The sequence below is a fragment of the Dicentrarchus labrax genome, unplaced genomic scaffold (genome assembly GCF_905237075.1).
Source record: "Dicentrarchus labrax unplaced genomic scaffold, dlabrax2021, whole genome shotgun sequence".
In the NCBI taxonomy this organism is placed as follows: Eukaryota; Metazoa; Chordata; class Actinopteri; family Moronidae; genus Dicentrarchus; species Dicentrarchus labrax.
In genome coordinates, this window is record NW_026136709.1 from 11,730,984 (window position 1) to 11,754,929 (window position 23,946).

Genomic DNA, 23,946 nt, shown 5'->3' on the forward strand with positions numbered 1-23,946 from the left:
AAGTGAAGGGATGCTTGATTTACATAACCAGATGTAACCCTAACCCCAATATTGTCATTTTTTCTATATAGTTAAAAAAAAAAAAAAGAGACTTTCAAGGCATGTTTGTTGTGTTACAGAATGCAGTGCCAACAGGAAACATGAAGACACTTCAGCATGTTCATCCACCCATCACCCCACAGAATCTCAAATAAAACAACATTAACATTATATCCATTTAGCTTTTTATTGAGGTTTCAGTATCAAAAAGATTCTCAACAATCTCAAAATACCCAATACTAAATATTCTGGTCATTACAAAAAAAAAAATCATTACATAAACCAACCTGAGCGATACAAGTCGGATACATAGAAAATTACAGACATTAAAACACAATCTGCACAGAGGAGGGAGGGTAGGAGAAGATGACGAGTGAAAGGGATGAAATTACATCAGTTAAACAGAGGCAGTGGAGGAGAAGGAGATCAGCTGTTCGATACGGAGACAAAAGAGTGAGGGAGCAGAACGTGTGGCCTCCCTCACCCCTGTCACTCCCTGCATCCTCCTTACTCCTTTCTTTCATTCTCTCTCTCTCTCTCTCTCTCACTCTCACACACACACACACACACACATAGAAGGGAACACACACTCGGGATGAATGGTGGTAATCAGAACAAGTGTCCGATCGCTGCAGGCCTCCAGTGGTCTTAGTGGCCGGGGTCACTATCATTGGCTAATTAGTGGCTTTTGGAGTATACTGGCTGCTCTGAGGATAAGCCATTTTTTTTTTTACACACACACCACACACACAATAGACTGTCATTTAGGTATGATTGCTGCACCCCTTTACCATACAGAGTCAGGGTGATGAGGTCAAGTCATGAGTGTCTATGCGACAAAAGTGGAGACGGGGAGAGGAGTGATTGGGTTTTAAGTCATATAACAGGCCCATTAGGTTCAGGGAAGATGATATGGAGGTTCGGAGGTCAAAACCTAAATTCTGCTATAATGGGACACCAACAACAGACAAAACAGATGCAGTTGAATGTGCAAATCTCCAGCTTTGAGTCAGATGTCGGAGCCCCCTCGGTGGCGTCGTCTTTGCAGATATGTGTGTATTGTTTTACTTGATGGAGGAGAAGGCCTGGAAGAGTTTGGCCAGGTTAATCTCCGAGTAGCCACTGGTGGCCAAGGCTTTGTCTGGCACTTCCTTCAGCCTCCGATACACTTCTTTTTCTTTGTTCCACATTTTAAGACGACCTGGAGGTGAATGAAGAAAGAGGATTTATTATTGCCAGAACTCAGTGTAAGATCATTCTGTTCCTCGGCTGCATTAAAGTCAATATTACAGGATACTTGCATTTCGAACTAGTAAATGATTCACCAATGATGACTCTCACCTCCCTCCATCCCTATGATTAGGGTCTGCAGGGTCCTACTGGAAGAGGAGCAGAGCACACGCCGGCTTTGTCTTGCCACTAATAAACACTGAGGAGCATTTCACCCTTAACTGGAGAGCTAACAGATCCAATGCTATCTGCCAGTAATGCTATCACTTTGAGGGCCGGGAGGGGCATCACAGAATTGGACTGAGGGGTCGATGGCAACGTGTGCACACACACAGGATCATAAGATCGATAGAAAAGCCCAATGAGCGCATGAAGTCAATATCTTGTCCCTTTTATCCCTTCAGGTGGGCCGTAATACGGCCAGAGAGAAGACTGAGAGCTGCTATCCTGGGCAGGGTGGCCACCAAAACCAAATCTTTACAATATTATTCTGAGCGTCAAGTGTAGATGAAGTATCATGAAACCAAGTAATAACACACAATCACACCGAAGAGTGCAGCAAGCTGCAACAGGAATAATAGTGACAGGAGCGGTCACTGGGGGAAGACGCAGGAAAATGGAAATGAAAGTTTCGTTTGGTTTCTGAGTGATCTGACAGCATTCATCTAGTTTTATTTATATTAAACATGAATTATGTTTTTTTTCATTTTATATTAAACATTTTGGTCTTTAGATCTTTATTATTTATATATATGTATAGCAATCAGAGGGTGCCAGCAGCAAATTCATCTCAATGGGCTCTTCTAATTGTAAACAATAATAGTGCATTTACAAATGTCAAAAGATAAACTCCACAGATAAATAATGTTGGCTCAGTCAAATAGAAGAAAATTCTATAGAGGAATACAATGTCAAAGGAGGAACCTAATGTACATATCATACAGGTGATAGGTGTCTAATATTTCTCCCAGGCTATGTTTACATACACGCTAAAAGGGCTTAATGAATGTGACCCGATGAAGGTTTGTGGATCAAATATTCTACCTAAACTAAGTAGTGCGAAAACTTTGTAGAAATTAAAAAACAGGAAGAAAAAATGTCAAGAATTTTCTTTTATAAACGGACACATTACTAAGCTTACTAGTAATTACTGGTTACAAGGAATGAACAATGAGTTCTATGGTACTGCCAATTAAGGCTGCAACTACAGCTGAAACAATTAGTCGATTAGTCAATGAAAAGAACACTTATTTACTATTCTGATAATCAATGAATCATTTGAGTCCGTTTTTATAATCTTTCAAAAAAGTAAAGTGAAAAGTTTGGGTCAGTTGCAAAAAACAATTTGAAGATGTCACTTTGGCCTTTGGGAAAATGCGAGGGGCATCTTTTACCATTTACACTTTGCAGACCAAAAAAAAAAGAAAATGATTAGCACAGTAATTGATAATGGAAATAGCCATTTGCAGCTCCAGCTACATCTCTACTTTCCAAAGTCCGAGGTAACATCTTCTAAATATTGGTTTTATGCGACAGTGTACCTCACAGTGCTCACATTTTTAAAAGCTGGAACTAGTGAATGTTTAGTATTATTATTAGTATTGCTTGATAAATCACTGACTAACAAATTGCCAAAATGTTTGTCCAACAACTTGTTTCAGCAGAACTCCAAATCCTGAACGTCAGTAATACGAGCAACGCAACACAGCTCTTAATAGCTTTAAGTGCTTTTAAATAGTGTTTTACTAAAACCCAACAAATTAAAAACTTAGTGACTTATTTGTCTAGATCACATACTGTACACACACACACACACACACACACACACACACACACACACACCACCACACCACACACACACACACACACACACACACACACACACCACGCGCACACGCACACACAGTCCATATGGCCGGTTGTCATGTCCTCGCCATCTCCACAGCCCTATCTCCTGCCTCGTCCTTCCTGCCCGTTGCATTAGTGGCTGCTGGATAAATACCAGCCCACTGACTGCCCAAGGGAACAAAGGTTAGATACACAGACATCTACAGTAAGACACACACACTCACACACACTAAAAGAACACACACGTTGACGACTGATGGTAGTTAAACACTTAAAAAGCACACTAACTCTGTCATGGCGACTAAAAAACATCCATGTGACAAACAGCAATCACACATGCGCACACACACACACACAGAAGATGGTGTGGTTGACTTTAAACGCCAGCAGCAACTATTACCAGATAATCCTCATGTTAGGAAGGACAGGGATGGGGGGGGGAAAGGGGAGAGGAGAGGCAGGGAGAGACAAACTAGTCTATTTATCGGGGGAATAGAGGGAGGGTGATGATGCATGATCAAGCGAAAGCAATCATGTCATCATTTCTGAAAGGTAGGAGAAAATAATTCTCCCCCCTCTCTCTCTCTCTCTTTCCTCTTTCCCCCCCTTCCTCACTCCTTTCCCTTTTCCACCTCAATCACTGTGTGGCGAACAGATAAAAGAATGATTTAAGAGTCACAGAGAGGAAAAGAAAGAGGGGGAGACCTTGCTGCAAGTCGGGAGCACAGTGGGGAGTGTAGTTCAAATAAATAGCCTCCCTTAAAGAGCGAGTGTGAGGCGGAAGGAGAAGAAGAGAGGGGAGACGGCGTTGCTGGGAAGGCCGAGATGTGGAGGAGAAAGGAGCGAGGGGTGGAAATGACAAGAAAGAAAGAGATTACAACTGGAATGAAAGATGGAAAAAGACATACGGACATAAAGCATACTGTAAATATACATCCCGAAAACTTTGCCTAATTGATTGCATTAGACATCATCTCCTTCTTCCTCACACACACACACACATTTACATGGACTACAGCACACACACACGCGCACAGTGAGTGTATCAGGGGTTATCTTTGCTCTAACTAGGTGTTGTCACACACTCGCGCATACTCTGGCGGTGCTGGGCATGAGTAGATCGGGGCTCTGCACGCTCTAACTAGGTGTAAATACAATAACAAGCCTGTAATTAAGTGAGCATGATGAAGTTAATGGAGATCGGCCATTCCGTCGGCCGCCTCCATGAATATTCTATTAGGCTGGTGGCGACGGGCAGCTGGAATAGCAGTTAATTTAATCACCACTCGGAGCACAGGGAAACTTCTTTGTGTGAGTGTAATTGCACAGAATGAATAATTGATTTGACAATCGCACCCGCGGATTTTGCCACCCCGCTTTGTATCGCCGCAGAAAGGGAGGGGAGTGTAGAAGATGAAGAAAGAGGGAGAGAGAGAGAGAGAGAGAGGGGGAAGAAAACAGTGAGGGAAGAGACGGGCAGGGAAAGGAGGGAAAAGAGGAGAAGAGAAAGAAGATAGCGAGGAAGAGGAGTGGGAGGGTAGAAGAGGAGCAAATGCAGAGTGCTGAGAGGTGGCAGGGAAGCTGTCGGTAAATGGATCATTAGAAAAGCGCAGCTCAAGGACAATTTATATTTTATCAATGCGGCAAAATTACATTATTGCTCACACACGCAATCATACTGCCCACACTCAAGATTGAGACCTGGAGGGGAGGGGTGATGAGGGGAAGAGAAAGGTAACAGATAGACAGAAGGAGGGAGGGAAGGTGGGGGGTGGGAGGGATGAAAAAAAAAAGGGGGAGAGCAGGGAGATGGAGAGAAGAAAAGTGACATGAAATGATTTGAAAGTCATTGATACGGGATGTTCTCAGCTAAGGGACGGACGGCATGTTTTTTCATAGTGTGTGTGCATCTGTGTGTGTGTGTGTATAATCTATTAGAGATCTCCTGCAGCGGATGAAATTACCTCCATGTTTTACTCAGTCGCAGCAATCAGGCACAAAAATGCAATGTACATGTAGATAAGACAGGCAATGGCTCGCAAAAGGTGCACACGCGTGCACGCATACGCACGCTACAGTGCACACGCTAACATTCAAGCTGATCAAATTACATTCAGGGAGGACTCAGAGCTCTTTTGTATGAAGCTATTTTTCTTTAATGCGCTTTATTGTGTGTGTTCAGTACACATGTAAACACGCACATTCAGACTTTTCTGAGTTGCCGGGTGAACCATAAATACCCAGATATCATCCAAACAATGTGGCTGAACAGGACTGCACTACTGTAATATTCCATATGGTTGCTGTCAATACATTTCATAAAAAGACCGAAAGCTGAATCGTTTCTCAAAACTTTCAGACTACCTCAGCCTGTCTATAGCTCTCCTGGCATTTTCAAAGCTGTGTAGTCTGGTTGAATAGGAATTAATAGGTTTGTTTTCAGATCTAAAAGGCCCTTTAGAGGAAGTGGTCCCAGTCCAGGTCAGACACTAATTCTGGAGGGGTTCGTTTGTGGTGGGGAATGTTGATCCGAACTCGATCTGACCCAACTACAAGGCGTACACTGCAGGAAAATGCAACGCGTTTGCCATTTCATCTGGGTTTTTCTGTAGCCAGGGTGCAAAATGTACTTTTTTTTGTCCGTTTGCCAATAGTGAATATTACCAGCCACTCAATAGATTGATTTTTTGGCTGGTGAGTGAAGCCAATCTACTAGGCACTTGCATATTTTACCAGAATTTGGCTGGTGCTTATTCTGTACCCCAACTATAGCTTTGAAAATGCCCCCACCCCAAAGGCCATTCATTCCTACTGAAGATGTGAGAAAAAATACTATATTTTAATAAAAAGAAAAAATAATAATTCCTGTTAACACTGTAGATTTTAGCAAATGATGCTCAACCCAGAAGAAAGCACCCATTTGTTGATGAATGATGATGTTGGATTAACTCAAAATGACGTTCACAATGAAGTAACATGTCACCCTGTGCAACACTGTGGGTCACTGGTGTGTTTTTAGTCTATTTGAGTCTATGGCACAGAGGGATACACTATATACATCAGGCTTTGGCTACACAGACTATAGTAGTAGTAGTAGTAGTAGTAGTAGTAGTAGTAGTAGTAGTAGTAGTTGATAGTTAGAAAAATACAGTTTAGACAATAGTATTTCTTTATTCCCGTAACAAAAGCCATATACCAAGACCACTAATGACCAGAATGAACGGTTCATGATCTTAAATAGTGGAAGGCGGCCAAGTTGCACTTGAAAATTCAAGTTGCTGGCATAATTTCTAAGCAGCTCTTCTAGTAGCAGATTAAGCCATTTACATTCACCACACAGCACCATCACCACCACAAAGGCACACTATAATATGAAGGTGAGATGGTGTACATACACAAACAGTGCTCATAAATCTCTATAAGTCTATATGCACACACACTCCCACAGGGACAACACACACACACAACAGAGTAGAGTAGGGTGTATAGGATTGTATGTCTCCTCCCTGTAATCTGAGCAGTGTGGCCCCTGGGTGTGTAATGCAGTAATATGGGGTATTACTGCCCCAGGACAGAGGGATAACACCTTAAACCTATATTTTATAGCAGCATGAGGGTGTGTATACATGCATCCTCCTCCATTTGAGGAACACAGTCGAATGAGTCAGTGCTAGATATTAATGATTTGGTGGAGACACCGGTTTGTCAGTGATACCAGACGGGATTAACAGATATAGCATATTGTAAACCTTTATCGACAACACACATGATCTATACCTGCTGATAAACGCACATCTGCCATAAATACAACCCCCTGGCTGGATAAAAAAACATGGCAGGTCATCTTCGGAGTATTACTACAACATGAGACGTTATTTGTGGGCTCAAATATCTCCCTCTTGGTATTACAAATGGTGAAATCATATCAGTCAGTACTCAGTATCTTTATAGTCGAACAAACAGTCATTTGTACTTACAAAAAACAAAAGTGTTCAGAGTTCAGTTATGGAGGGTTTCGGGTGCTATGCTGTTAACTCTCTCCATTAGTAGATGAGAAGAAGATTTTTCGCTCAATGTTTTTACACACAGGGCTTATAGACATATATAGCTTATGCAAATGTGGAGAGATAGTGGAGTGATGGGCTGCTATGTATTGGCGCCCCAGGAGCCATTGGGGGTTCAGTGTCTTGCTCAAGGGCACCTCGACAGCCATGCTGGACTTGAAACAGCGACCCTCCAGTTACAAAGCCAAGTTCCCACAGATTGAGTCACTGCTGCTCCCAAAGTTATTTGTTGGACCGGGAATGATGGAATAAACATGGCATTATGTATATTATATTAATAAATGATATTATGTATGCATGTTTAACTGTAACTTTGAGTGTTGCTATACCACTTAGCAATCACTTAAAGCAAACGACCAGCAATATAATTAATTTAGTCTGTCATTAATAATGATTTGCTTGATGTTACTGAAAACATATTTAAATGCAACTTACGTGAGTCTGATATTGCTACATATTTACACATTAACAAACAGTGACATCAAGTCAGAGGGAACTTGCTGTGAATGCTGTGCTAGGTGGTGCTGAACGCTGGTTGCAGAGCAGTACCGGGTATTTCAGCCAGATTTAAGGGACAATGTTGGGTAAGCTGAGGTCTTGTGTTTAGGGAAACCAAACCATCAAACAGGAAGGGTGAGGATTTAATGGACTGGCAGCTCAGAGAACAGAGGGAAGTTAAGTTGTTTCTCATCTGACAGAAACAGTAACAAGTAAACATGTTGGTGTCTGGATATGGAGTGGTGGTTAAAGCCCACAGCTGGTGAGTGATCCAATCCGTCCTGTCTGTCCCTTAATCTGTGACGCTTCGCTTCACTGAGACACTTTTCTTACCATCTCAAGAGGAAACTCACATTCAGAAGACTTCTCACTACAGCTGCAGCTACATTGTTTGCTTTCCACAGGAAACACTTAGACTTCAATATTAAAAGATATACACTAATAATAAATCTGATAGTAAGGAGTCTGAATGTTTGCAGAATGTCTATACTATTAATGAGCTCTGGTACTGGGTGTGTCAAAGAATTTACCATACATTTCCTACACGAGGGTCGGGGACCACCTGAGGGTCGCAAGATAAATCTGAGGGAATACAAGCTGATCAATAGGACAGGGAAGGAATAAAAAGGCCACAAAACATCCAAAGATCTGATGAAGGTTAGGTAGACTTAAATATAAGCAACTTTATCTTTTTTGTAAAGTTTTAATTAAAACAAATGACTAAACCAGCCAATCTAGGAGGCCAAAATCACTGATTGGCTGCACCGCTCATAGACACATGCATTCTCAAAATGTTGGGGACCACTGGTCTACAGTATCGTCTGTCACGTTAACACTTGGCATTTAAAGTGTGTCTGATTTTGAAACAGTAAGTGGACAGACAGCGCAGGTGAAATGTAGGATTCCTGTTGAAAGTCACTGATCTGGTGTCAGTGGACGACAGAATGCTTGCTGTCATCACGAGACAAGATGCTAAACTGTTCCACAACAATGTCATGTGTTGTATAGTGAGCACCGTTCACTTTGCCTTCTGTATGTAAAGTGAACTGTGAGCTCACATTTCCAACGCTTTAAGTACAGAATGTACTGTATTGTATTGCGAGGCACAAAACAAGGCTGAATCTCAGGAAGAGAAAGCCCGGTGTAGATCAAAAACACTGCAAAGCACAGGAACATAAAGAAAAGAGGAGAGTCAAGAATTGATTGGCGATGATTTCTTGCATCTGGGCAAAGACAGAAATAAAAGAAAGCAAAAATGGAGGCTATAATCATGTTAGTACTCCTTCCCTCCGCCCCCCTCTCCTCCTCTACACCGGTCCAATCCCTCTATTTCAGCTCCCTCCATCTTCTGAGTGGTCATCTGTTGATTACACGTTATATTTACCTCTGCTGTCTCACTCTTTCGCTGCCTCACTCGGGTCCTGACTGGCACACACACTCATAGCATTCAGGCATACATACATAAATAACATACATACATAAATATTTAATCAAATAAATAAATCACTCGGCCCAGCGGCCCTTTCTAATCAAGTGACATCAATCAGGGAGAACTATGGGTAAAGAGGCCTTGTGGCTGACGCCTACTGAGCGCGCCCAGAGCGCTGGAGTAGCGTCTATTTGAGTCCAAGGGGGGAAATATACGCTCCATGTCCCATTATAGGAGAAGGGCTATCCTTTCGTCAGCGCGCCCATTACTCCCCCTATCATTTCCCCAAATCTAAAACCTGTTTTCAATCAACACAGCCAAACGAGTGCCTGTCCAAGAGAGGGGGAGAGAGAGAGAGAAAGGAGAGAGAGAGCAAAGGAGAGAAAGCAGTAGAGATGGACAGTGAGGGTAGGGGTAGAGGGAGAGCGATCGAGAGCTCTTTCCTTCTTTCTTCCAGTGATTGGAGCATTTTGCATTCTGTATGTGTGTGTGATTGAATCCGTCTCCTAAATTAGGGCTGTCGACTCGAGGAGCTGAATGTCCTTAACCCCCCTCCCCATATCCAATGCCCATCCTTCGCTACTTGTGTGCGTGCTTGTGTGTGTGTGTCACATCATTGGTGAATATTGTAAGTGTAGCCTGGGTAAAAGGTTTACGTTGAGCCATTGATTGCTAATGCTATGTTGTATGCGTATTTGTGAGGAAGCATTGTTAGAACATCAAAATTCAAACTTCAATAGCTGTTCTAGTAACTTGATTTCTGTTCCAAAAGGCGGTACTGCCGAATAATAAAAACAACAAAAAAAAAAAAAAAAAAAAAAAGGAATACAATTTAATTTAAAAAGTCATGCCTGTTTTCACAACTCGCACTGCACAAAACTTTGGGAATTAATCACATAACAAATAGAAGAAGACTTTTGAAAGTTATGTACAAGACCTAACAGAAGTGTAAGAAAACAAGTGTGTGTGCATAGTCTTACTTCTCTCATCACCCTGAGGTACTTTGGCAGCAGCATAATCCCAGTCAAAGATGAACCTGTAGAAGCACAGCTGGTTGTACAGGGCCTTCTCGGAGTACTGTGGAGGAAACACACACAGAACAACACAGATTAAACACAAGGGGAAGGGGACGCACAATGAGATGAATATTGTGGCAAAAACGTTTTGTGGTCGATGGCGAGCTTCAGTTAGAAGATTAAAATGTGTATACCTCACTGTACGAAACCCATTCGAAGTGAGAGATAACGCAGGGAGCCACTGAGCCCTATTAATCCTTGTGATAGCAGAAACATTGAATTTTATAATAACATTAACACAGAAACTGTATTTAATGTGACTGAGTCATATCATGGCTGATACCCAATCCAATTAATAAAGATGTTGCCAGCATAGCAGATTGATGCATCAACAAGTGTCAACAACCTGGTTACAAAATGGTTGCAAATGCAGTCACATTTACATAAAAATCAGGGCTGATTGGGGAATATTTTAATGGATCCGCTAAATCGGCTAAAATGAAAAAACAAAATCCAATCCTTTCTTTAATGAACGACAGCACTGTCCACACTGCGAGCATTTCACTGCATATAGGAGAGAACATTGTGTGAACGTTCAAATATATATATATATATATATATATATATATATATTGGTGGCACCGGTGATTGACACTGTTTGGACACCCGAGTTGGCAAAATTGGAATCTGACAGAAACAAATCTGTCTTATTATCAGAGAGCGATGTACAAACATTCAGCGAGCAGCTTCTAAACTGTTAAAATGTCCAACGGAGGCAGCAGCAGGTCATATCAGCTGTCATTAATTAACACTGATTCTTTGAGTAACTTCATGGCAGGACAAAATTAAAGATCCCCTCCAGACACGTATTAATAGTCCGTTTGGAATGAAAGGATTTTCCACGTTAAAAGCCTTAAAAAAAGCAGCCTCATTCTACCTCATTAAAAACTGAACTGTATTGTATTTAGTCAAAGATTATTCATGAGGTAAAAGAAGCGTCACTGAGCAAGACGTCATTCTTCCAGTTGAACTTTCATTCATACTTTCATGCTTATCTTCTTTAGAGTTAGAATAAGGTGAATAAGGACCTTCAGTATTTGGATCAAGTAGCTCATAAAAAGTAAGGTAAGCCGGATCTAGAAGGCTACAGCTGTTATTTTAATGTGCCAGATACATATGTAATCAACATGTAGGTAAATATAAGCATCAGAACGGACTCGTTATCAGAGATACCCAATAATAAAGGACTAGGATGGGGGTAAAAAAAAATTGGTCATCATTACTATTAATACAATTGACTCAGCCAACAAAAAAGAGCAATAAACAGTTAGATGGTACCTGTTCAGACTTATGAACAACTTAAAAAAGAGCTCATTCAAGCTTAAATTCCATTTATATGGTGTGACTACGAGGCTAGCAATGGGAGGTAACCGTATTGGAATAATGCACGTAGAGCTAAAACCATTAGTTGATTAATTGAATGGTTGATTAACAGAAAATGTATGTTGCATTTATCAGCATTTTCTCACATTTCATAGAAAAAAATGAAACAAATAATTGAGAATTGATATGATTCAATACTGATATTATGTGTGAAAATCCCACATTACAACAGTAAGGTTTTTCCTGTTTTCCAATTCTCCTGCCATGATGTGAATGCAGCATTACTCTCTTCTTTCTGTTCCAGTTTATTCCACTCAATCCATTTTATTTCCTGTTTGTATAAGTTATTATTTTAGACTAATGAGAGTGGAGATCAAGACAGGAAAAAAAACATTAAAACAAAACATCCAAAACAGATGAATAAACCCCATTTACCAGTTTGAGAAACAGGTAGACCGAACATGACTCTACAAATGTGCACCCTGCTCATTCGACTATACCTCCCTGAAAATATCTCCTTTCCTCTGTGTGACACAGTAAAGCAAGAAAACAAATTTGCTTGCTTTGTTAATCTCCACTGCAATTAACTGGAGCCACACGACAGCCTGCCAGAGCGGGGAAGAGAGAGAGAGAGAGGGGGGAAAGAGACAGAGAGGATGAGCAAGACAGAGAGGTGGGAGGGAAAGAGAGAAGGGAAAAAAAGAGGAGCGGAATAGAAAAGGGTAAAGATACAGAAAGAAGTGAGAGATAGAGAGAATCAGAGACAGTGAAGAAGAGAGAGAGAAAGAAAAGAGGGGATCAGGCCTGAAATACCCTCCCTCATAATAGTTTGTTGTGATAAGCCATTGTGAGAGAGGCATGCGAACAGCCGAGGCTGTCAATTTGATTAGCCATTATACTGCATGTTTAATTGCAGTTATTGGCTCGTCATTTCCCTGCTACGCTGGAGAGGGCACGCTAAGCCCCGACCCCACACTGCCATCAGGTGTGCGCCGAGTGCTTTATTATTACCACCAGGAAGAATCCCCTGACAATTCCTGTGTGTCAGTATCTGTGTGTGTGTGTGTGTGTGTGTGTCAGTGAAGTGAAGTGAGTTTGTGTGTGCCCATTATACCTGCCAATCGGCAATATGCGTAATTGTAATTTCAGTTTTTACTGCTGTGGCATAATCAAGTGGCAAGAGTATCTAATGCAACTAAATGCAAACTATGTGATGTGAGAGAGAGACTGTGTGTGTGTGTGTGTGTGTGTGTGTGTGTATGTGTTTAATGGCTTTCTATGGCTGCCCACATGGCACACACAGCTGTTGACCGTTGATGCACTGCCTAGTCAACAACCAAACCATGCACATCCCATAATGGAGCCTCGGTTACGGTTGCCAAGGTTGAACAAGCACGGTCGGCACAAACACTGCACACCACTTCTTCCTCTTGAAAATAAAATACACAGAACACACACACATATACACACACACACACACACACATACATTCAAACAATATAATGCTGATTGTGGGCGGGCCAGTCGCTGCGTACTGATTGACTGACAGGTGTCAGAAAGGCGTGGCTAAAATGTTACAGGGTTGTTATTGAATTTAGGGCCCCTCAACCCCACCTCTCTCTCTCTCACACTCTCACACACACACACACACACACACACACAGCAAAACACACACACACACAGCAACACACACACAGCAACACACACACACACACACACACACACACACACACACACACACACACACAACACACACACACACAGCAACACACACACACACAGCAACACACACACACAGCAACACACACACACACACACACACACACACACACACACACACACACACACACACACGCCTACCTCGTCATTCAGCTCGGTGCTTTGTTCCTGCACTGACACCATTTCAATTTGCTCCACAAATCTGCAGCATTTTCAGCCTGACTGCCTAAGGAGCAAACCAGCTGTGAAATTGCCTCTCTCCCGGGAGCGTAGGACCCCCCAGCCCCCACCTCGTACCCCTTGCTCCTTTGCCTCCCTCTTCCCCCGACTGACTCCCCCCCTCCCGACACACATCCCGCCGCATGTACACACTCACAAACACAGTTAAGCCAAAAGGAAGAGGAAAATATGTGTGTGTGTGTGTGTGTGTGTGTGTGTGTGTGTGTGTGTGTGTGTGTGTGTGTGTGTTGTGTGGGATAAGAAAGAGAGAATGGAGACGGGGTATATAGAATAAAGAAAAAAGTAAGAAATAAGAAAAAAGAGGCTAAATCATACAAATTGATCCAAATCACAGAGCAACAGTCTAAAATGGCTCACACAACAAAACGAGCACTCAAGACTTCCTCAGAGTCTTAAAAACGCCTGTGTCTATCTTTTAGGGGACACACACATCCACACACACAAAGACACATCCGACCTCCAAAGAACTTTTGCGCACTATACTGTCGCTCAAGTACACCAGTGAAGCAGTTAATGAAAAGGTAGTCAGTCAGACAATATGCGTCTATGTGAAGAAAGACAGCGCAAAAACAAAAACACACAGAGTTTATAGTGGACGGAAAGTGTGCAAGCTGCTGAAAAACTACGACCATTCAATGCATTGACATGGTGACATGTGATTTAGAAGAAAATATCGCAGCAGCACTGACACAAACAAGGCTTCAGCATCTCACACTTTTCTCCGCACTCAAAAAACACGCGTTGTAAATACTGGTGCTACAATATCCAAGCCCTCACACACAACTGCAGCTGCAGAAAGAGAGAGGGAGCGAGAAAGGGAGGGAGACGGAGAGAAACAAACATACATTTTCCCTCAGCTGTGAGGCCACAAGGCTTTAAAACTCTTGAGCTTTTTAGATGCGATGAGCGTTATTGCCGGTTGTGGTAGTCACGCCGATCAGCTTCACAAGACACCATAATGAGTCAATATATGTAAATCTTTACTAGGCAAACACGGCGGGAAACAAAGGCATTTAACTGGTGCTCTCGCCCGCAAGCCTCCAACGATTCAGCACCGGTAATTTCTCCCCATTGAAAGGCATAATTGCCTGCTATTTGAAGATATTCATGCTCAATTTTTGAAATTAATTTCAATTGGAGGGAAATGTAGAAATGTCAGCTCCAGTGAAAGGGATTTGATTTCAATTATCCTCGCTCAAAGGACTGTGATTTCCAAATACACTTAAGCAAAATTATGACAAGAATTTTTGTTCGGCAAAATTCAGTGTTTAAAGAGCGATTAGGCGATAATGGGGCAGCTTTGAGCCGGCAGTGAATGCAGCCGTCTCCCTCTGAAAGGCACTCAATTATCTCTGATTGCTCCCGCTATAATGTATCAAATAGAGATACCTGCTATTGCCGTAATTTGTGTGAAAATTAACATGCTGCAATTTCCACTAGAGGGAAAAAGGGAGCTCTAATGGGCGCCTGAGCGTACATCAATAAAACGAGGGGAGAAAAAGAGAGACACAGAAAGGGAGGGTAAGAGGAGGAGAGAAAGAGCAAGCCAGGAGAAGAGAGAATGAGTGTAAGAGCTAAAGAGGGAGGGGAGGGAAAGAAAATGAAAAGAAAGGAGCAGGGGAAGAAAGCATTGAATAAAAGGGGGAAAGAAAAGCAAAGTCAGGACAGAGATTTGAGACACTGAGAAAAAATAGCCCATTTGAGTTAAGCGTTGTGGAGGGAGGGAGAAGAGAGAGGGAGAGATGAAGAGAGAGGGAGAGAGGAAGAGAAAGAAATTTAATTTACTGAAAATATTACAAATTGCACCTGTGCATAACTCCCCCAAATTACCAACCAATCAAGGCAGAGTGCCTATTACTCTCCCATTACATGGAGATCAGATCACGCTCTGAATCTGTGTCCAGAGAGGGAGGGAGGGAGAGAAAAAAGGAAGAGGCAGAGTGAGAGAGAGAGAGAGAGATAGATGGAGGGAGGAGAAGAGAGGAGAGGCAGCACCCATAGCGGTGGTAAATGTACCATGATGCAAGAGAGAAAAAGGGACAGCGGAGTCACAAACAAGACGATCCTTTACAAAAGCTCTGGCACAAACTGGTGTTTTTGGTGTAGCATACACAAAGAAGAAACCCTGATTGTCTTTCTGGCTGGTGCTGATATTAGCTTGATAATCTATGATGATACTGGCAGATAAAAAGCATGAAAGGAACATAGCCAGAGTGATCCAGCCGGCAGAGTCTGGCTAGCTGCACACAAATCTGATGATGCATCCAACAACCAAAAAAAAAAACTTTGAATAATAATATTAAAAAAAGAAAAAGAGTGAGGACTGGTGGCTGTCTCATCCTCTTCCCTGGTCTGAGCACAGTCTATCTACCCCGAGCTCAAACAGCCATGAATGGCCCCTTGAGTACTTTGCATAATTGGCAGCAATTTAATATGTAAGCTGCTGGGCTATTAATCTCAATGCACTGGCTTGATTTAGATAACGGTGTTACCTAATACTGAAAAGTCAATGTTGGCTTGATTTAAATCATGTTATAGCAATTCCTAGGGAAGAAAATCTCTCTCTCCTCCAGAGAGGTCAGATGTAAGGGTCAGCAACATTTATAAATGTCTTGCTTAAGGGCACTTCAGCAGGGCAAAAAAGAACCTACACTGTGTCAGTGTAAATATTTAAGACTAGTTAAGCTGTTAGTTAATTACTGAATATACATTTCAAAAACATTTTATGTGGAAATAAATTAAAAACTCATGTGTTTGGGTTTATGGTATCGCTCACTGTACAAAGTGTAAAGTGTGTTATTCTGGGATTTATGAACAAACTTGACTTGAATATTTAAGCAAATAATTATCATGATTATCATTATTATTAGACAACCTGCAGCTGGAATACAATCTGGGAAATTAAAACCAGCAATACAATGTTGTGTGTTTTCAGTTGTTCACACAAACATTTTGTTGAGTCAAGTTTGTTCCTCTATGATATGAAGGTATTTATTAGTAGTTGGTGCAGCACTGCTGGAGAACAGTAGTGAATAGGAAAATCAGGACGCTACAGACGAAGAGCCTTCTGAATCCTGTCTAATGATTGATTTCAACGCTTTTTCTGTTTTTCTTCTTTCATCTCAACGAACTACATGTTTAATACCTTCTCTGGATAAACACTACATTTTCTATTTTCTCAATGTAGCACGGTGCCAACAAGGCCAAACCAGCATATTGTTGAGGACAAACATGCTTCAACCTGACGGAGGCCCCCTGCCTGTGCCATCACAGTCGTGCTAAAGCACAGGGAATCTATTTAAATCTGTCAATTTAATGCGGTCAAAGGTTTATACATTATCTTATGTATTTTTATCTAACCAGACAAGTCAATGGAGCACCGATTGTCATTCATAATGACGACCTGGCTAAGAGGCAGCAACAGGAGGCTATACAATAATTAAAACATAAATACATTTTATTGATACCAAAGCTATTATCGATTCTGCTTAAAGGTCCGATTTTTTAATGATTGAAATGTTCTGTCCTCATCTTAAATGGAGGAAATGAGAGAATATTTGTACAGCATTCATTTTCATTTAGCCTAATGTTATTATAACATATGCTATTTACTCTCAGTAAGGCTTGGGAAGCAGTGACACTCGCGTGTAGAGCGTCAACATGCCATTCCTGGAATTTAAGCCCATGTTGTGTAGAAAGATGTTGCTGCTGTTTCCACCCTTTTACAGACATTACAACTATGACTGTTGTCATCTTTCTTTGTGAAATGAAGATACACTTTGGACCATTTCTCCCTCTTGTTGCAAGTTTCCAGCAGCGTAGACGCACGAGTTTGACGTCATTGTTTGGCAATGGGCAACAGTCAGAAAAACCTGCTGGCATTGATACAAGGATTTGATAAGCTCGGAGGCATACGATTCTGATGCATCGGACAATTTGGAACTGGTTCACAATCTGATGCAAAAAAAAAAAAAAAAAGCTTAATTTTCATATTGTAGAGTCACATGAAGGTTTTACTCTTTATAGTGTATAGAAAGTACACAGTCTGAAAACTGTACTTCATTGATGTTTACTCTCAGAACTTTGCAGATCAAGCTGTTACTTAGGTGCATATTAAAAGAGCGTGTTATGTATGAGAGAGTGTAGAGATCAAACAGTGTGGTTGAGGAGCAGGTAAAATGAAGAGAGGCTACAGATTTTAGGGTGGAGAAAGGGTGCATGAATGAGCACAGAGAGTTAAATGTTTTATTCAGCCTGCAGTTTAAAGTGCCACGGCCCTCAGGCACAGCAATGGCCACCTAAGTGGCTACAGTGACAGCAAAAATTGGCCTTCTGGTTTACAACCTGTCGCCACAGAGTCAGACACAGCAAAGCAGCCAAGAGAGGGGGGACAGATAGGAGCAGGTCACGTAAGATAAAAATTGACAAGAGGGAGTCAAGGGAAGGGTTGAGACAGGACTGGTGAGAATGGGACAGAGAAAGAAAGATTGAACAGTCACACTGAAATTGAAAGGGAGAGTGTTTCTTTTAAATCCAGTGGTCAAGCTAACAAAGCGTTCATAAGGTGGCACTGGAGCTAGACAGACAGATCTTTTTAATGGTTTAACTACCAGCCAGCTCTTAGTGCCTTACAAACACGTGAGAGCAGACATGTGAGCGCACAGACACACTGTCACACAAACACACCAAAAGCTGGGCGACAAAGAAGAGATTAATTTCATTACTGTGCGTATATATGGTGAAATGTGATCCTAATGAGTAAAGATGTACAGCACATAAGAGAGGAGCGACTTCAGCTCCATAGCACCATCACCTGGACAAAACATACAGAATTGAACAATGTGCTCATTCAAGCTAGAGTGTGTGTGTTTGTGACCCCGATTGTGGTGTGTATTAACCAAATAGGGGGATGCATAGTCACATGTGTTTAAGCGTGGATTCTGATATTTGTGGTTGTGTTACCTCGGGTCTGAGAGTTGCTCTGGTGCAGGCAGGGCAGATGGGTCCGTGGCGAGAGAAGGCAATGGGCAAACGTCTGGTCCTGTTCTGGCAGGCCTGGTCCTCGCACACCAACCAGCCCTGTGAGAGACACAGAGGATACATTACTTCCACCAACTTCCTAATTTTAGTAGAGTTGCAACGATTTGTCGATTAATCAGTCAGTTGATCCAAAGATAATGAATTGGGAACTATTTTAATAATTAAATTGATTGAGTTATATTTTAATAAAATACTGCAAACATTATCTGGTGGTAGTTTCTCAATGTGAGGATTTTCTGCTTTTATGTAATTTGTGCCAAATATTTTGGGGTTTTGGATAGTTGGTCCAATAAAACAACACATTTTAGGGCTATTGGAAAACAGGATGAACACTTTTCATAATTGTTTGACACTATATAGACTAAACTTCATTATTTTGTGTCTCTAAACCTTGAGGTCCTTCTTCAGTTGTTAATGTGTGACCAATGTAGTTTCCACTGAGGTTTTGGTTGCTCTCTCTGAAGATGATCACTGCTTAATCGACCCATTTGTCAATTCCCATCCCATGATTTTCACAAAATGTATCAAACTCCCTGAATTTTCATTACTGTCTAGCTTGACACTCATCAGAACAACATTCATAGTAGCCTTAAATACCCTACATGATGACTTATTTGTACAATGTGTCCGTGTTGATAAACATGTTCTTAAAAATTGACCGAAAAAACTTTTGTTGCCTCAAGATACTTTTAAAAGTGTTTCTGGTAATGAGGAAATTTTGCTGAAAATTGTTGCTTCCATTTAGCTGCTCTAATTCTGCACAACAGAAGTGACAAGAAAAGTAGTCGGAGGAAGAAAGGAGGGCTTGTAAAATAAACAACTGCAACAAGAAGAGACAGATAGAGAGAGAGAAAAGAACAGAGGTTTACATCTGACTTCACACCCCACCCTGCTCTCTCCCCCTTTACATTTGAATGTATCTTAAGCTGCTGTGTGTTGGGGTCCTGCTCTGTGAGTACCTGTCAGACAGGGAGCGCAGTGGACAGCCAAAACTGCAGTAGTTAGGACCCCCTGGGGTGAGGTAGTGACCCTGGGCAGGTGCTGTGGTCTAACCCTCTCAATCTCCCCCATATTCTTCCAGACCCCACCACCCCCTCTGCTTCTTATGCCCTGTCATTACTAAGGAGGGTTTAAAGGGGAGGGGGTTAATGCCCAACTAATGACAGAGCATAAGACCCACCACCATCAAGGCCTTTGCTTCTTTCCTCCATCTATCCTTCCTTCCTTTCACTCACTCAAAATAAACCCCCACAAAACCACTGCACCTGTCTTTCTATCCACATCCCCCTCACACAGACAGGCAGCCGCTGTTTCTCTGATTGATTTTTATGTTCGCCTTTGTCTCGTCTCCTGATCAGTGTTGAGCAGCAGCAGCAGCAGCTACAAAAGAAATGGTAAAGATTATTTTTTTCTTTACAGATGGCGTCTACAGTATACGAACCCTTTTCCACTGTGCAGAAAACTTCAATAGCCTTTTATGGCAAGAACCATCTAGGCTGGTTAAAAGGGCGGGTTACTGTGTGTGTTTCCACTGAACGTGACTCTTTAAAAAGACAAATACAACCACAAATGAATTTCTTAAAGTTGCACAAACATTACAAAAAGTAAAATTATATCAGGATGTTTCTATAACAAAAAGTGCATCCCTGTCTGAACTTTTACAGGTTTGTAACTTGATCTCTTTGGGTGTAATTAATTTTTGACACTGATCAACAAACTCTATAATGTATCAAAATTAAAGTACGTTAGAAAACAAAACTATTGATTGCACAAGTATTTACCCAATTAAACCAATAAAGTCTGTGCAAATAGGTTTGTACCATCTTAACACCTGAATGCTGCAATTTCTTCTCCATTGTTCTTTGTAAAACTGTTAAAAAATTCACACGAGGATGAGAGAGAACAGCAGTTTCTTTAAGTTCTGTCAAAATTTAACTGCACAGAGATATGGACTCCAACTTGGCCAGTCAAGAACATTGACAATGGTTTGTTTAAGTCTTTATGTTGGAGGTTTGAGGATCGCCTTCCATGGAGTCTGCCATGTTGAGGTGCCATGTTTCTTACCATGCGATGTGGTAGTTTTTTCTTCAAGATGCAAATGTATTTAACATCAAATCCCATCAAACCTTGATCGAATATACACTACCAGTCAAAAGTTTGGACACACCTTCTCATTTAATGTTTTTTTTTTTCCTGACTATTTACATTGTAGATTCTCACTGAAGGCCTCAAAACTATGAATGAAAACATGGAATTATGTAGTAAACAAAAAAGTGTGAAATAACTCCTCAAAGTAGCCATCCTTTGCTTTGTTGACAGCGCTGCAAACCCTTGGCCTTCTCTCAATAAGCTTCATGATATAGTCACCTGAAATGGTTTTCACTTCACAGGTGTGCCTTGTCAGGGTTCATTTGTGGAATTTCTTGCCTTCTTAATGGGGATGGGACCATCAGTTGTGTTTTGCAGAAGTTAGGTTGGTACACAGCTGACAGCCCTATTTGACAACTGTTAGAATTCATATTATGGCAAGAACCAATCAGTTAAGTAAAGAGAAATGACAGTCCATCATTACTTTAAGAACTGAAGGTCAGTCAGTCCAGAAAATTGCAAAAACTTTGAATGTGTCTCCAAGTGCAGTCGCAAAAACCATCAAGTGCTACGACGAAAGTGGCTCACATGAGGACCGCCCCAGGAAAGGAAGACCAAGAGTCACCTCTGCTGCTGAGGATAAGTTCATCCGAGTCACCAGCCTCAGAAATCGCAAGTTAACAGCACCTCAGATTAGAGCCTAGATGAATGCCACACAGTGTTCTAGTAGCAGACACATTATTATTCAAAATTGAAGGCACGCTGAACCAGCATGGCTACCACAGCATCCTGCAGCATCATGCCATCCCATCCAGTTTGCGTTTAGTTGGACCATCATTTATTTTTCAACAGGACAATGACCCCAAACACACCTCCAGGCTGTGTAAGGGCTATTTGACCAAGAAGGAGAGTGATGGAGTGCTGCGCCAGATGATCTGGCCTCCAGAGTCACCTGACCTAAACCTAATCGAGATGGTTTGGGATGAGATGGACCGCAGAGTGAAGGCAAAAGGGCCAACAAGTGCTCAGCATCTCTGGAAACTCCTTCAAGACTGTTGGAAAACCATTTCAGGTGACTACCTCATAAAGCTCATCGAGAGAATGCCAAGAGTGTGCAAAGCAGTAATCAAAGCAAAGGGTGGCTATTTTGAAGAATCTAAAATATAAAACATGTTTTGAGTTATTTCACACTTTGTTGTTTACTACATAATTCCACGTTTTTATTCATAGTTTTGATGCCTTCAGTGAGAATCTACAATGTAAATAGTCATGAAAATAAAGAAAAACCATTAAATGAGAAGGTGTGTTCAAACTTTTGACTGGTAGTGTAGATCTCCACTCAGTGTATTATATGACTTCAAAAAATAATTGGCTGCACCAGTAATGATTTACATGAGTCATACACTCATAAACTTTATTATGTGCAATCAATTATTCTATATTTTAGACATGTAATTTATTTGAACTGCTTTATAAAGACTTTGATTTTAAAAAAGTAAAGACTTCCTTATGTTGATGGGTGTAAAAGTCCTAATTACATCCACTGTGATTCAGAATAACGTACAAACACTGAACATACAACATTTACAACTAATACCAAGTACAGGTAGTGAGCCACACTGTGTCAATTGACCTATAACAAGATGGCCAAAGACGTAATGCCTGGTACTCGCAGAGGCTCCTGAGATGGAACTAAATATACGTTCATAAACTACCCTTAGCTGTTTCTGGTAAAGGAAACCCTTCCAGACTCAAACGTGTTAATGTTAATTCCCTTTACCACTTTAGTCCTAGTCCATATATTTCTGACATGATCAGATGTTTACATTTTCTTCATCTAGACTCCTGACTACCTGTATAAGTAGCAGTCCTGATAAACAATCACGACCTAAACTGCAATCCCAACTTTTATTTCAATTATTTATTTTCAATTATTTCAAAAATTATTTACAACTTTTACTGCAACCTCTTAACCCCTGGAAATGATCAAACCAAGATAGATAATTTCCAATAATCTAAAAAACCTGTGATAGCACTTAGAGTAATGTTGGGGCCACGGCCCACCTATGGCCACAAAGTTCAATCGCCTTCGCAAACACAACATTACAGTTCCACAAACATCCTGATTTTTTTGTGCCATTTAGTTAAAAATTTTACGAAAACAGCCAACAGTACTTGTCGCTCGATAGCTACAGATATGTCACTTGAGTATGAGTTTACCAAGCTTAATAAAACTGTAAAAATGTACTTTTGGCCAGCAAATTTAGGGACTTTGTGTCCTGTGGGACCAGTGCTAAAAATTTTAGCGTTTATCCCTGAGCAAGTCTACAAGTAACACACATAACTCAGCAAACTGCACATTATACAGTTAATGTTTTCTTGCTTTATTATTCAACTAAACAGAAAATGTTTAGTTGAGAGAGACTAGACAAGGCAAGGAGTGCTTCATGCAGCCTATGTATTCAGACAGACAGACAGACAGACAGACAGACAGACAGACAGACGGACGGACGGACGGAGATCGAGCCAATCTCCTCTAAATGAAAACCAAACACACACGTTCACACAAACACACACATATGTCCCAAATCAATTAGAAAGTCCCAGAGTTCACAGCTTTACCCACAAACCCCAGCTCCAGGACTAATTATCTAAACACCTCGCCAGCTCTTGTGCAAAGAGCAGAGCATCATGGGAAATGAGACTGCTTCAGCATCACTGATAAAGACATATGCAGGACAATGGTTTGTGGAGGTGGATGATAAGGAGTATGAGAGTGTATTTTTCAATGGCCGGTTGCTTGATCTGTATTTTTTTTTGTGTTTCTTATAACACAAGCCTTTGCACACACTGCTGTTCCCATGGGACACACACACACACACACACACACACACACACACACACACACACACACACACACACACACACACACACACACACACACACACACACACACACACACACACACACACACACACACACACACACACACACACACACTTCAGTGAGAGCACAAACATATTAATTGTTTCCCATCCACATGCATTAAAATGAATTAATAAGGCACACACACAACTAAGAAGGCTGAAAGGAGGAAGAGCTACCCACAATGCCCTTGTGCTCTTCTGCTGTGACCCAAAACCTGTCCACACAAACCACACACGCTCGGAAAAATAAAAATAAATTGAGATTAAGTGCAGTAGACCCTGTGTGAGCCACACAGAAAGGACTAAAAACAAGGAGCACATGAGGAGTGAGGCAGGGAAAAAAAAACTAATTGAGGCATTTCGGCAGAGCGAGGGTGGGGGTGTACAGTCGGACGTGAGAGAATAAAGGCTCATAATTGCATAAT

At 41.4% G+C, this 23,946-nt stretch overlaps 1 protein-coding gene across 1 annotated transcript in view; it reads right to left on the bottom strand.

Annotated features, from left to right (window-relative positions):
* Window positions 1-207: 207 nt before the first annotated feature.
* Window positions 208-23,946, bottom strand: part of pola1 (polymerase (DNA directed), alpha 1) — a 57,197-nt gene continuing 33,458 nt past the window's right edge. Inside the window, exons 35-37 of the mRNA XM_051410426.1 lie at window positions 18,429-18,545; window positions 10,089-10,185; window positions 208-1,240 (exon numbers count right to left, since the gene is read on the bottom strand). Of these exons, the coding sequence (XP_051266386.1) occupies window positions 1,104-1,240; window positions 10,089-10,185; window positions 18,429-18,545 (351 nt within the window). The 3' untranslated portion in view covers window positions 208-1,103. The remainder of the gene's footprint in view (window positions 1,241-10,088; window positions 10,186-18,428; window positions 18,546-23,946) is intronic.